Source organism: Calidris pugnax, unplaced genomic scaffold (assembly GCF_001431845.1).
Source record: "Calidris pugnax isolate Ruff unplaced genomic scaffold, ASM143184v1 scaffold14, whole genome shotgun sequence".
Classification (NCBI taxonomy): Eukaryota; Metazoa; Chordata; class Aves; order Charadriiformes; family Scolopacidae; genus Calidris; species Calidris pugnax.
In genome coordinates this window covers 12,388,712-12,399,762 of record NW_015090793.1, presented here as the reverse complement: position 1 = coordinate 12,399,762, position 11,051 = coordinate 12,388,712, and the positions used below count along the sequence as shown (strand labels likewise).

Here is an 11,051-nt window from a genome sequence, read left to right as displayed (position 1 = left end):
GGGGGGGGGCGGGCTCCGAGCGGTCCCCGGGGCGTGCGGCGGCGGCGGGCGCAGGTAGGGGGATCCCGGGGCGGGCGGTTCGCGGCGGAGCCGCCGAGCGGGGGTCGCCGGGGCTGGTGTGCGTGTCGCTTAGGCTTATTTTCAAACATATAAACTCCTTTCTCTGCGGGCTGGGAGCGGGGAGGCCGAGCCGCGGGGCAGGGCGGAGAGGGCAGGCAGGGTCCCGCCGCAGCCGGCCCCTCCCGGGCCGCCATTTCCCCGGGGGAAGGAGCGTTGTTGCTTTTCCTCCGCCGGCCTCGGCCAGAGGCCGCGGACCCCGCGGCCTACAGCGGCATCCCGGCCTGGGCCCGCTTCGCCTGGCGCGGCCGGGCTGGGATGCACCCGGCCGCAAAGAGAACGAGAATAAACAGTGGCCGGGAGCGGCGGGAGGGCGCTGGGTCTGTGACGGCAGAGCCGGGAGCCGAACTTTAACCCCACACTATTTTCCATGTGTGTCTTCCACGCAGGATTTCCCCCCGCGTTAATCACGGCTCCAGGTACCTCTGGAAAAGCCCGGGTGCCTACAGAGAAGCCGAGCGTGGCCGGCAGCCCCCCCCCACTCCCGTTAAGTCTCTCTCTCTGTGTGTCTCACACAGGTGCTGAGCCAGGATGGGCTTCGCTGAAGACCAAGTGTACAATTATATTATGAGAAACCTCAAGAATTTCAGGAACATCCGTGTGGCATCGCTGGCCGATACCATGAGCTGTCTGACCGATGCCGACAGGGTAATTCCCTACTTTCCCGACTCCTGCCGGGCTCCTTCCCCCACGTATAGCTCAGGCAACGTACAGCTGCCGTACCTCTAAGCTAAGACCTTCTTTTAGATGCACTATGTGCTTTATTTAGGATGAACTTCATGCCCGGGAGGAAACGCGGGGGAGCCAGGCCACCGTCTATTACTTTTACCAGCACCTGAAGTGCCGGCAGGGCTGGGTGCTGGATCTCATCGACGCGCTGCGCTACAACAACGCGGGGCACCTGGCCGACGAGCTGCAGCACGAGTATGACTCCTGGCAAGCCCGTAAGTAGCTTCGTCATCCCTGGGTGCTACCCCAGGGGTCTGGTGGAGATGGAGACTTGAACCACATCTCCTGGTGTGCCCCGAGCAGCTGGCCTCTCTCCCTGCCCTGGCTTCCCAGGGGCCTGGGGATGTTTGTGACCATCCCCAGGGATGTTCCTCACCATGGTGATGTGCTTGAGGATGGCAAGGTCCCTGTTGGAAGGTGCTTGGGTTGCCAGAGGGCTGGGTTTCTTGCCTGAGGAGAAATGGAAAGGTGAATGAAGGGGTACTGCAGGTTTAGCTGGTGTGGGGACAGAGCAGGGGCATGCAAAGCCTGATGCCCCTGTTCATGAACTTCCTTGGCTTCTCCAGGTCGCCCAGCTCCTGCTCCTGCCTCCTTCCCTCCCGTAGCCAACAATGGCCATCCTGCTGTCTCCTCCATCAGTGCCCAGACGCCATCCCTGGGGCTGAACCCAACTCCAGGAGCTCCACTGGCTGAGCGACGAAGCCAAGACCACCCTGCTGGCAGCCGTCCACCTCTCCTGCCCAGTGATGCCACCACCACAAGCACAGACCTGGACGCCAGGGCCCCGGTGCAGGAATCGGTGAGTGGGGCATGTGTCTGAGAGGGACACAAAGGTCCCTTTTGGACTGGAGTTTTGGCGCAGTGGGGTGTGGGGAGCCCGTGGTAGGGTCCGGCTCACAAAGGGACACCCTAAGCAGTCTCTTCCTTCTGATCTTCGCTGCGTGGTTGCTGCATCTGATAACTTACAGCTTACGTATGGCCCTGTGACTGCTCCCGTCCTGCTTCCCCTCTGTGGGTGGGAGTGCAGGGTCTGCTCTGTTAGTCCAGGCTCCCCTCCACAGCCCCTGACCCCATGCAGACCTCCTGCAAGCCCTGTGATGGGTGCCAAGGAGAGAACCCCTTCATCACCAGGCTTGTGTGGGTCACTGGGTGAGGGTTTGGGGCACCCTGGTGGTCTCTGATCCCTGGTACAGCAATTTGACACAGCTCATTTCCTTCCAGCTCTCCAAAAATGTCCTGGAGCAAGAGAGTTCTCAGCCACCTCCACCTGGGAGCATGGTCCATGATGGGGCGAGTGATGGGCACAGTGGAGAGGGGCACCTCCTGCACCCCACCAAGGCCCCACAGGTGGCAGCAGGGACCCCTGTGGCAGCCAGTGTGGCCGTGCCATCGGCTGCCCCCTCCGAGTGGGGCCGGGACTGGCTGAGCCGCCAGCAGCACCCAGTGTGTGTGGACAATGGGTGTTTTGGGAACGCCAACCACCTGCACCGTGGTGCACCCAGCTTGGGTCTGGGCAGGTCTCTTCTGCCAAGGGACACAGGCGTTGCTCACAGCCCTGAGCAGCCCAGGAACGAGCCCGAAGAGAACGTCTATGTCTCCACTGGGTCGCTCCCAAGGCTGGAGGAGACTGCTCACAGTGGGGGGCAGCAGCCCCCAAACTCGCTGCCAAAAAAACAGGCTGTGTCTGGCCCTGAGCATGGAGAGCCCCCGAGCAGCTTCGTGGATGTGCGCAGCCCCCTCCTCATACAGCAGCAGTTCGATGCGGAGCAGAAGCAGGTCATGATGCTGCGAGAGCACAGAGGAGATGAAGGTGGGTTTTCTTCCTATTAGTTTTGTGCAGCCACTGTGCTGACAGGGAGCAGGGTTTGAAGGTGCTGCCAGATGCCTGTTCTGCTTGACGGCGAGGGTGGTGTGTGGCAGAGAAGGTGCAAGTGTGGGTAGGTTCCCTCTGGGAGGTCATGGGGACCCTCCCAAAGAACAGCAGTAGCTGTGGCTGTTGGTACAGGACAACCCAAGGTTGCATCTGCCTTTCTGGCCCATGAGCACTCATGGAAGTGCAGAGAACAGCTCTCTGTGCTCTTCTCTCAGTGACCTCCTCCAGGAAGGGAGAGAGCTCAGGTTGTGCAGAAATCCAGCCTGGCAGCTTGTGTTCCCCTGGTTTTCCCTTTCCAGTTGTTGCTTCTGTATTTTGGCACAACAACCTGACTAGGAATTGGCAGAGGCACTTGCCTCGTTTCTGTTGTCAAACAGCCTGCTGAATGTCTCTGCACCCCCATTTCAGCAGGTTGGAGCTGCTCTACTCTGAAGGGAGGAAGAGACTGAGGATGACTGCTTGGCTGGTGCTGTCTCATTTACCTGCACCTGCTGGGCCAGCTTTGGTGCCAGGGCCAATGCAGGCAGCATCCAGTGGTGCTGGGTCCTGCTCCCTGTGTGACCTTCTCAGCTCTGGGAGTATCTGTTGCAGCATCCTTGAGGAAGAGCAAAACTCACCTTTTAAGTCTCCTGATTAATGCAATACATTTTGTTTTGTCTCCAGTAGGCACTCGGATGGAAACAGCTACTCCGGTCGCTACCCCTGCGCCCAGAGATGCTTTTCCATCCTGCGACACCTCCATGAAGCCTCCTGTACAAGAGAGGAACATGCCCCCAGGGGAGATGGCCAGCAGCACATTCTCCATGCCAATGAAGGAGAAAGTAGGTGACCTTTCCTGTTGCCACTTGCATTTCATTCAGGTCCTTGTAAGCTCTCTCTGGATAGAGATTTGTTGCTGCAGTGTAAGATTTTGAGATGCTGTGGTGAGTTTATTCAGGGCTTATTTTCCCCGTTGCATTCATTTCCTTGTCCAGATGCTGTACTTTGGAGCACGGGACAAGAGAGCTAAGGTTTGTCAGGCTTTGACTCCTCATTTCCCCGCCTTGACTTGCCAGTCAGTCTTCTGGCTTCCAGGTGCCTCTTTCTTCCCCAAATCCCAAAGGCTTCCCAGAGCCCTAATAGCTCCTTGCCCTGCTCACTCTTCCAGCTCTGGGAGTTACCTGTGACCCAACCTCGCTGTTAGTGGCTGGAGATGATGTGGTTGAGCACTGGAGTGGGCTTGTTGCATGACGTGGGTGCCTGAGACCAGGCCACATGGGTGCTCCTTGTGACACCCAGCCCCTCTCCTTTTCTCCCAAAGGTCCTCATGGCCTCGTTGGACCCTCTTCCAACTGATGCGGGAAGCTTTGAAGGCACATCTGCGAGGACAGCACCCCAGATGAGCTCTGCCACGAGCATCTGGACTCCTTGCACCAACATGGAGAGCGACATGGAGCTCAGCAAGCCAGGTGTTCTTCTCTCCATGGCTAGGGAGAGACCAGAGGCAACTGGCAGATATCTGAGGTCTCGGGGGCCCGATGGCTCCTGTTCTGGGACATCCAGTAGCCTCACCTTGAACAGCGACCCGCTCATGGTGAGCACAGATAGCTCAAGCTCAGGAGAATTTTCCTCTGGAGTCGCCTCAGGATGTCTGGCTCCAGCAGCTTGTGAAGACCCCAGGGGAGAGGAGGCAGCCAGAGCAAGCAGATACTCCTGTCCATCTCCAAGATGCAACAGCACCTCCTTGGGCACCCATGACATCCACGTGGACCAGGATCCCAGCATCCAGCTTGGGACAGGCAACGACCTCCGAGATGGAGCCGGTTCCCTTGGAAACCCTCCAGATTTTGTCTCAAACAGAGGCCATGGCACTGTGAGCAGCTCGTCTCAGGCCAGAGTCCCCCCAGGGGACAGCAATGGACCGTCTCTGCCATACATTGTTCCAGCTGTGGGCATTGCTGTGATTTCTGCTGTGGCGTTTCTGGTGTACACTCGATTGCAGAAATAGCGCTGGAGTGGGTGGGATGCCACAACCATCACTCAGCCTGGGCAATTCCTTTTTGTAGCAGGAATTTTGCCAGTGCATATGAAGCCTGAAGAGCAGCAGCAGGGGGGGCAGTAGGGGCGTTGTTAAATCTCTTTTGGGGAGTTTTGCTGAAAGGGGCCTTGGTTGTGTGATGCTGTTGGGTTTGGGTCTGTTCCCCGCCCATTTCCCAAGCATCTTCTTGTTGTAGCCTTCTCCTTTTATAGCCACAGAGAGGCTCTTGCTCAGGGAATGAGCCCTTGAGTCAAAAAAGAAAGTTCTCATGGCACTTCTCCATGTCTTGCTTGTTTGGTCACAGGGAAACATGTCCTGGTAGTCCAAAGGGTGACCTCCCAGGTCCCTCAGGCAGTGCAGCAAGGAGAGGTTTTGCAGAGGTTCTGCAAAAGTGGAGCTGAGTTTGTCCACTCGGTTCATCTTGGTTTGAAAATGTGTCCAAGCGTCTGTGCAGCAGCCTGCACCAGGTGCCCTGTGTTGAATTTGCCTTATTTGGTGTTTCTGGCTCTGCTGCTGGGACCTTGACTCATCTCTGCTGCTCCTTTCCCCAGGTGCTGGGTGCGTGGGCAGGACCCTGGTGCAGCAAGTCATGCTGCCTTCTGCTCATCTGTGACAAGAGATGTCCCTGTGATGAGAATGCACCAGCTGTCCCCTCTCCCAGGAGCTGTTGTCCTGCCTTGGTGCTTTGCTTTGGAGCATCATCCCCTGGTCCTGAGGATCAGGGATAGGCTCTGGGATCGATTCATGCAGCCCTGACACACTGGGGATGAAGCTGAGGGTCAGGAAAGAGCCATATCTAAGCAGCTTTCTCAAGGATCAACATCGTTTCACCCTCTCCAAGCAGGGAAAGAGGGTTATTCTTTAAGAGGAATGTTTCATGCAATGCCAGCATTAAGCAGACTCAGTTCCACACAGGATTGTTGGATGTTTTTGCTCCTTAGGCTGTATTTTGGAGCCTGGCTAGAAGGGTGAATGTAGTTCTCACCTTTCCTGGCACCTGGGGCTATGGGATAGGAATATAGGAAGCTTGCGTGTCCAGGCTGGGACACAAATAGAATCAACCCTGTGCACTGCAGGGTGGTTGAGATGCCCTGGCTTCTCTTGAAGGTCTCACATAAAATTGCAGCCCATAATTTTCCTTTTCAGCTTGGAATGCAAAGGGATTGGGCTACAAGATTTCTAAGACAAAATTCTGATACCCAAATAAATATCCCCAGCTTCTCTCTGCCCGGGGCAGCTTTCAGGGGCAGGAGCGACTCTACTCAGTTGCTGTTGCACACATTTCCAACTCTAGGCAGAGTTTAGTGATGTGACTTCTGTTGCTGCAACTGCAAGATGTTCACCTGCTCTCATCTGCTCCCTCCCAAAAGCAGAGGGGCACAAAGGTAACAGAACTACTTTTTTGTAGTTAGAGAGTTAATTTAGCTAGAGGACTTCTAGTTCTTTTTAAGCTCTAAAGGTGCCAGTGCAGACTTTTGGGTTGTCCTACCCTCCCATGATGCTGCGTGGCAAGCAGGGAGCTGTGGCAGGAGGCAGGACTGAGTACAACAATTGGCAATCTGGTGGTGGATTTGCACAGCAGAAGGGTCGTGGCCATGAGCTGGCATGGTTTGGATCCATCGAGCCCTCAAGAATGCCATGGGCATTAAACTATTGAAGTGGGCTGGTGCTGAAGGCCAGGCTGTTGCTTCTTCCCTGCTTTACTGTGTCCAGTAACTTATTCCTCCTGGATTCCTTCCACTTGGCACAGCTTCCCAAAATACAACCCTCCTGCTGGCAGGGGAGCAGGAGGGAGATGAACTCCCTGACGCCTGGCTGCAAAGTGCAGCCATCGTGCCCGGAGCTCAGCCTGGGGTGGGAAGGGTCTGTCAGTCCCATGAGAGGGCACACGGCTGCTCCTCCCTCCTAACAGTTCCCCTTTGCCCAAAAATGCAAGAAGTGCCTCCCTTAAACGATAAGGACAATAAATATATGCAATAGTGAGGTGTTGATTTTGATCTGACGAGCCTGCTCTTCAGGTGAACTTGAGATGTTCATCACTTGCTCAGTGCCTGGCACTTCATCCCTCAGAGGAAGGGATGGTGCTTTTAAATACCCTTGACCTCCTCTGCTGAGAAGAGGGAACGTGGGGGCTGGCCTTCCCATTTGAAGATAACGTGGTGACTTGTCCAAAACCTCCCCATAAGCAGGGAGAAGGACCTGGGATTCCCCATCAGCATTCCCCAGTATGCTGGTAGTTTTTCCTCAGCTTTTGTAGTTTCATCAGTGAGGGCTTTGTAAAGCCCTGTCACCCCCCTGTGAAAGCTGCAGTTTTCAGCACTAAGAATTGCTCTTTGTTTGCAGTCAGTAAGGAAACCTTCCCAAATCCTTTCACCTTGTTAAAAGACTCATATTTACAACTGAATGTGGCATTAAAATAAAACAGAATACATATCTTAAAGCAGAGTACACGAGCCTGCATAACCACATCTCAGAATCCATCCCCAAATTAATTAAGGGGGGGGGGGGTGGGTGTGCCTTCACACGCTTTCTGTGTGACTCAGGAGGAAGCCTGTGAGATCCCAAACCAGCAGCATCCGTACCAAGGCCCTGTTCTCTGATGCTTTACTTGTCTGCAAAATTCGTTGTGTATTTTCCCACTACTTTTTAAGCAGTGAATTCTGTGCTTTGCCTTTTCGCATCAAATTACTCTTGTGAAACAGCTGGTTTATCACCACTTCAGGCTCGATAAAAGTGCACCTTCAGTTTTCTGCTGTGAAGTGCTGGTATTTTCACAGTTGTGATGGAGCACTTTAAAAGCGGGATCAGCAGGTGAACCTGTAGGAGGGAACTGTGTTCCTGCAAATCTTTTTAAAAAAAAAAAAAAAAAAAGCTTTTTACTAATGTATAATAAAATCATTTGCCACTTCACACCCGACTTGTGAGGTTGCTCTGTGTGTTTGTAAGATGAGGGGGATGGATCTCAGCTTCTGAAGCCTCTGTGGAGCAAGGGAAGTTTTCACATAAAAATTGGTTGGATAATTAAATCCCCTAATTTACCTGCTCAGGGAGTGGAGGCTGCAAAGAAGGATCCAAACAGCCCTCTTCAGCTTTTTGGGGGGGGTTGCTCAAGTTCATCCACCTTGGTTTTCCCACTTAAGAAGACAGGTGCTTTTAATCAGAGAAGGCTGTTGGTACAACTTTTGCCATAGTCAATTTCAAGCAACTCAATCTGTGGAGTGTTTCCCTTGCTGTGGAGCTGTGTTTGGATTTCCTGGAGAACCCTTGCCTGCATATCAAGGAGTGTCTGCTGGGAATTCAGCTTCCTCACCTCTTCCTCAGCCCGTCTCTGGGCAGCCAGTTCCAGTAAGACCCTTTGATCTTTGGGGTTGTGTATTGGGCGTGTCGAGGTGACACCTCCTGTTCAGCATCCGAGACTAGAGGTGACCTCCCAGGGTTTGGGGGTATGTTCAGACAGTGCCAAGAACCACTGAATCTGCATTCCTCTCTCTGGTAAAGGGGGCAGGTAAAGCCCTCTCTGTTGCTCATAGCAACATCTGGATCTGTGCCGGGGTCTTGAGGAGCAGGAGGTTTATGAAACTTGCCAGAGGAAATGCTTTGAAGGACACTACAGGCACTGACACAGCAAGACTAAGGCCATCAGTCCATATCAGGAAGAGGCAGACAGGATTTGGGGACAATTTTCCATCCTTGTTTCGGAACAAGCACAATTCCTGGTCCAGTGGATGCCCATCATGGTGGGTCACAGGAAGCCCAGACAGCAGGTCCAGGATGAAGCTGGGAAGTGTGGTTCTTGAGGCAGCTTACAGCTGAGCTGCAGAAGTCGTCTCCTCGGGATGTTGTGGTTGCCAAAGAGGAACTGGACGAGTTCTGGGAAGAGAAATACACCAAAAGCTTTTAGGCTGAGGTCTGAGCCGCACACTGTTGCAAGCTAGAAGACTATTTGGGAGCAATAGAGCCATAGGCAGCTGTGGCTGGGTGGTGGCAGGCTGGGAGGGAAGAGACTGGGTATAACCAGGTGGACACCATGAGCAGATGTGTGCTGAGGTGGACAGTATTTAGCAAGCCCAGCACACTCCTCACACTTCTTCCTTCATGATCCAGATTGTCTGGTTGAATCAGATCCTGGTATCTTGCACAAAAAAAGGGAGCTGGGCCACCTTTGCCACCCTGGGTTCAGCTCTGGTGTGCAGCGGTGGTTGTTCCCCAGGTGCCGCTCCTCATCTGCTGAACAGCTTTGGGCTCGGCCTGATGTGCAGAAGAGATACCAACATCACCAAGAACACTGCTGTGCATGGCTCCGGCTCACCCCTGGCTGATGAGGGAGCCCTAGGGGTGAGCCGTGTGCCTTTTGGGGACAGGTAGGGGACAGCATGATGGAAACAGCCCTTTTCAGTAGCATTACGTGCCTTCTCCACGCTGCCTTTTACGGTAGAGGCTCCTAAGGGCTCTGCTGTGTATTCACAGCTGAGAGAGCCTGCTAGCTCCCCTCACTTTCTGCTTTCCCAGCTACAACTCCTGACGTACAACTCAGGTATATGAGACACACTCGGGGCTCGGTACTGACAATACCCAGAACTTCAGGCAGCGAAGCTCAGCGAGTTTGATTTTTAGCAAAATGAGGGCAATGCGTTTATGAAGAAGGGTTATTTTTATTCAGAGAGGTTATGTTTTATCTCATATTGGTACCAACCCCATCTGTAGGCTTCCTGCACTTGCCCAACAGGATATTAAAATTATACAGATGAAATTTGACCCATCTCTTTGTCCTGTTTTCACCTCAGCAAACAGAATTCAGCAAAATCTTGCTGAAATTATTACACCTTTTTTGAACGTCAGTCACTTATCCCTTTGGTATCGAATTAATGCCTGAGGATTGTGGTGAGCTGAGATTAACACGATGCAGGTGAAGAACACTGTGGGTCACTGGGTTGCAGTTCCACACTTGGCCGTACTCTAGGTATGTCAGGTGCCAATTAACATTCCACCTACGAACCTGCATTGTGTTACAGCGGGAGCGGTTGCGGCATAATATACTCTGGGAGTCTGTTTTCCTCTTGAATGTCATCCTGTTATCGTTGCTTGCACCCCTCTTTATGGTCACCTCAATTTTTCTGCTGCCTGGATGGCTCCTGCTGTAGTTGTTAGCCCAGAATTGATAGGATTGTAGGGCCAGAATTTAGAGAACAGGATGCATCAGCAATTAAATTAACTTAAATTACATTGTGATTTATAGGGCAGCTGGATTGGGGCAGATTGGGTCAGATGCATCCTGAATCCTTGACTCATTTCATTGTCTTTCCTCTGAAATCCTCTGAAATCCAGCGTTTCCATCTGCCCTCACTGGAAGAGGGTGTCGGGATCCCACTTGATCTCTGAGGCCTTGTGAAGGGGAAAATAACTTCTTTCTGCTGTCTGTCTGTCTGTTTCTTCCTTGTTGGGAAGGAAACCTTAGCCCTCTCCAGCAAGGCCAGAACCCAACTAGTTGTCGTCCAGGAGGTGTCGGGCTCAGAAACATCTGATGCAGTTTCACTTCACGTCAGTGGGGTTACTGTGGCCCAGAGAGGCAGCCTCCCAAGACGAGGCTTTCCAGCATGGCTTTGGGACGGATCCCCCTCACGGGCAGCGCCAGCAGTGACACTCTGGAAGTTTCCCAGAGATGGCTGACGAAGGAGGAGCTGGAGGAAGGGGCGAGTGATGGGTGGGGAAGGAGGTTTCGGCCCCAGGCCCTTAGGAACACCGCGGCAAAGACCGTGGGCGCAGGCCCGACATGGCGGGGGCTACGGAGCCGCCCCACCGTGAGAGGACGAAGGAGGCCTTGCTCTCTGCCTATGCAAATCGTATGCAAAGCAGCCCCCCCGCGCGGCCCTGTCCAACCGGGCCTACTGCGGTCTTCCTTACAGCCCCCGTCGGCGTTTCCATAGTTACCCGGTCTGTCAATCAGTCTGCCTTCTCCCGCCCCGCCCGGCAGCCTGCTCACATGATTGGATACCAGTCGTGTCATTCTCTTCCCAAAGGAAAACCATAGGCCAACGTTGCCGCATAGTGACCCGCCCCCGCGGGCGCATTAATCCCCGCCCCTTACCGAGCTCGCACATGCGATTGGGTCCCCGCCCTTGTCACTACCCGCGGCCGAGCGCGGGGGGAGGGCCTTTCGCCCCGCTTGCCGTCCGATCCCTCTCTCCCATTGGCGGGGCCGCCTCTCGCTCCGTGCGACAGAGGGCGCGGATTGGGGGGGAGGAGGCGCACCGGGGCCGGGGGCGCGCGCGGCGCGCGAGGGGGCCGTTTGGCGCAGGCGCGGTGCGAGGCGGCGGC

General features: G+C 54.4%; 1 protein-coding gene across 4 annotated transcripts; it reads left to right on the top strand.

Annotated features, from left to right (window-relative positions):
• Nucleotides 1-5: 5 nt before the first annotated feature.
• On the top strand, nt 6-7,615 carry MAVS (mitochondrial antiviral signaling protein). 4 transcript variants are annotated; one of them, XM_014936117.1, is made up of 7 exons: nt 6-54; nt 636-765; nt 887-1,061; nt 1,413-1,645; nt 2,068-2,656; nt 3,386-3,540; nt 4,020-7,615. In XM_014936117.1, the coding sequence occupies exons 2-7, from the start codon at nt 649-651 to the stop codon at nt 4,704-4,706; spliced, it is 1,956 nt and encodes a 651-aa protein (XP_014791603.1). In that variant the 5' UTR covers nt 6-54; nt 636-648; the 3' UTR covers nt 4,707-7,615. The 4 variants fall into 4 exon arrangements, with proteins under 4 accessions (XP_014791603.1, XP_014791599.1, XP_014791601.1 ...); XM_014936113.1 differs by having other exon boundaries at nt 3,383-3,540; XM_014936115.1 differs by lacking the exon at nt 6-54 and adding an exon at nt 84-118 and having other exon boundaries at nt 3,383-3,540.
• The last annotated feature ends 3,436 nt before the right edge of the window (nt 7,616-11,051 follow it).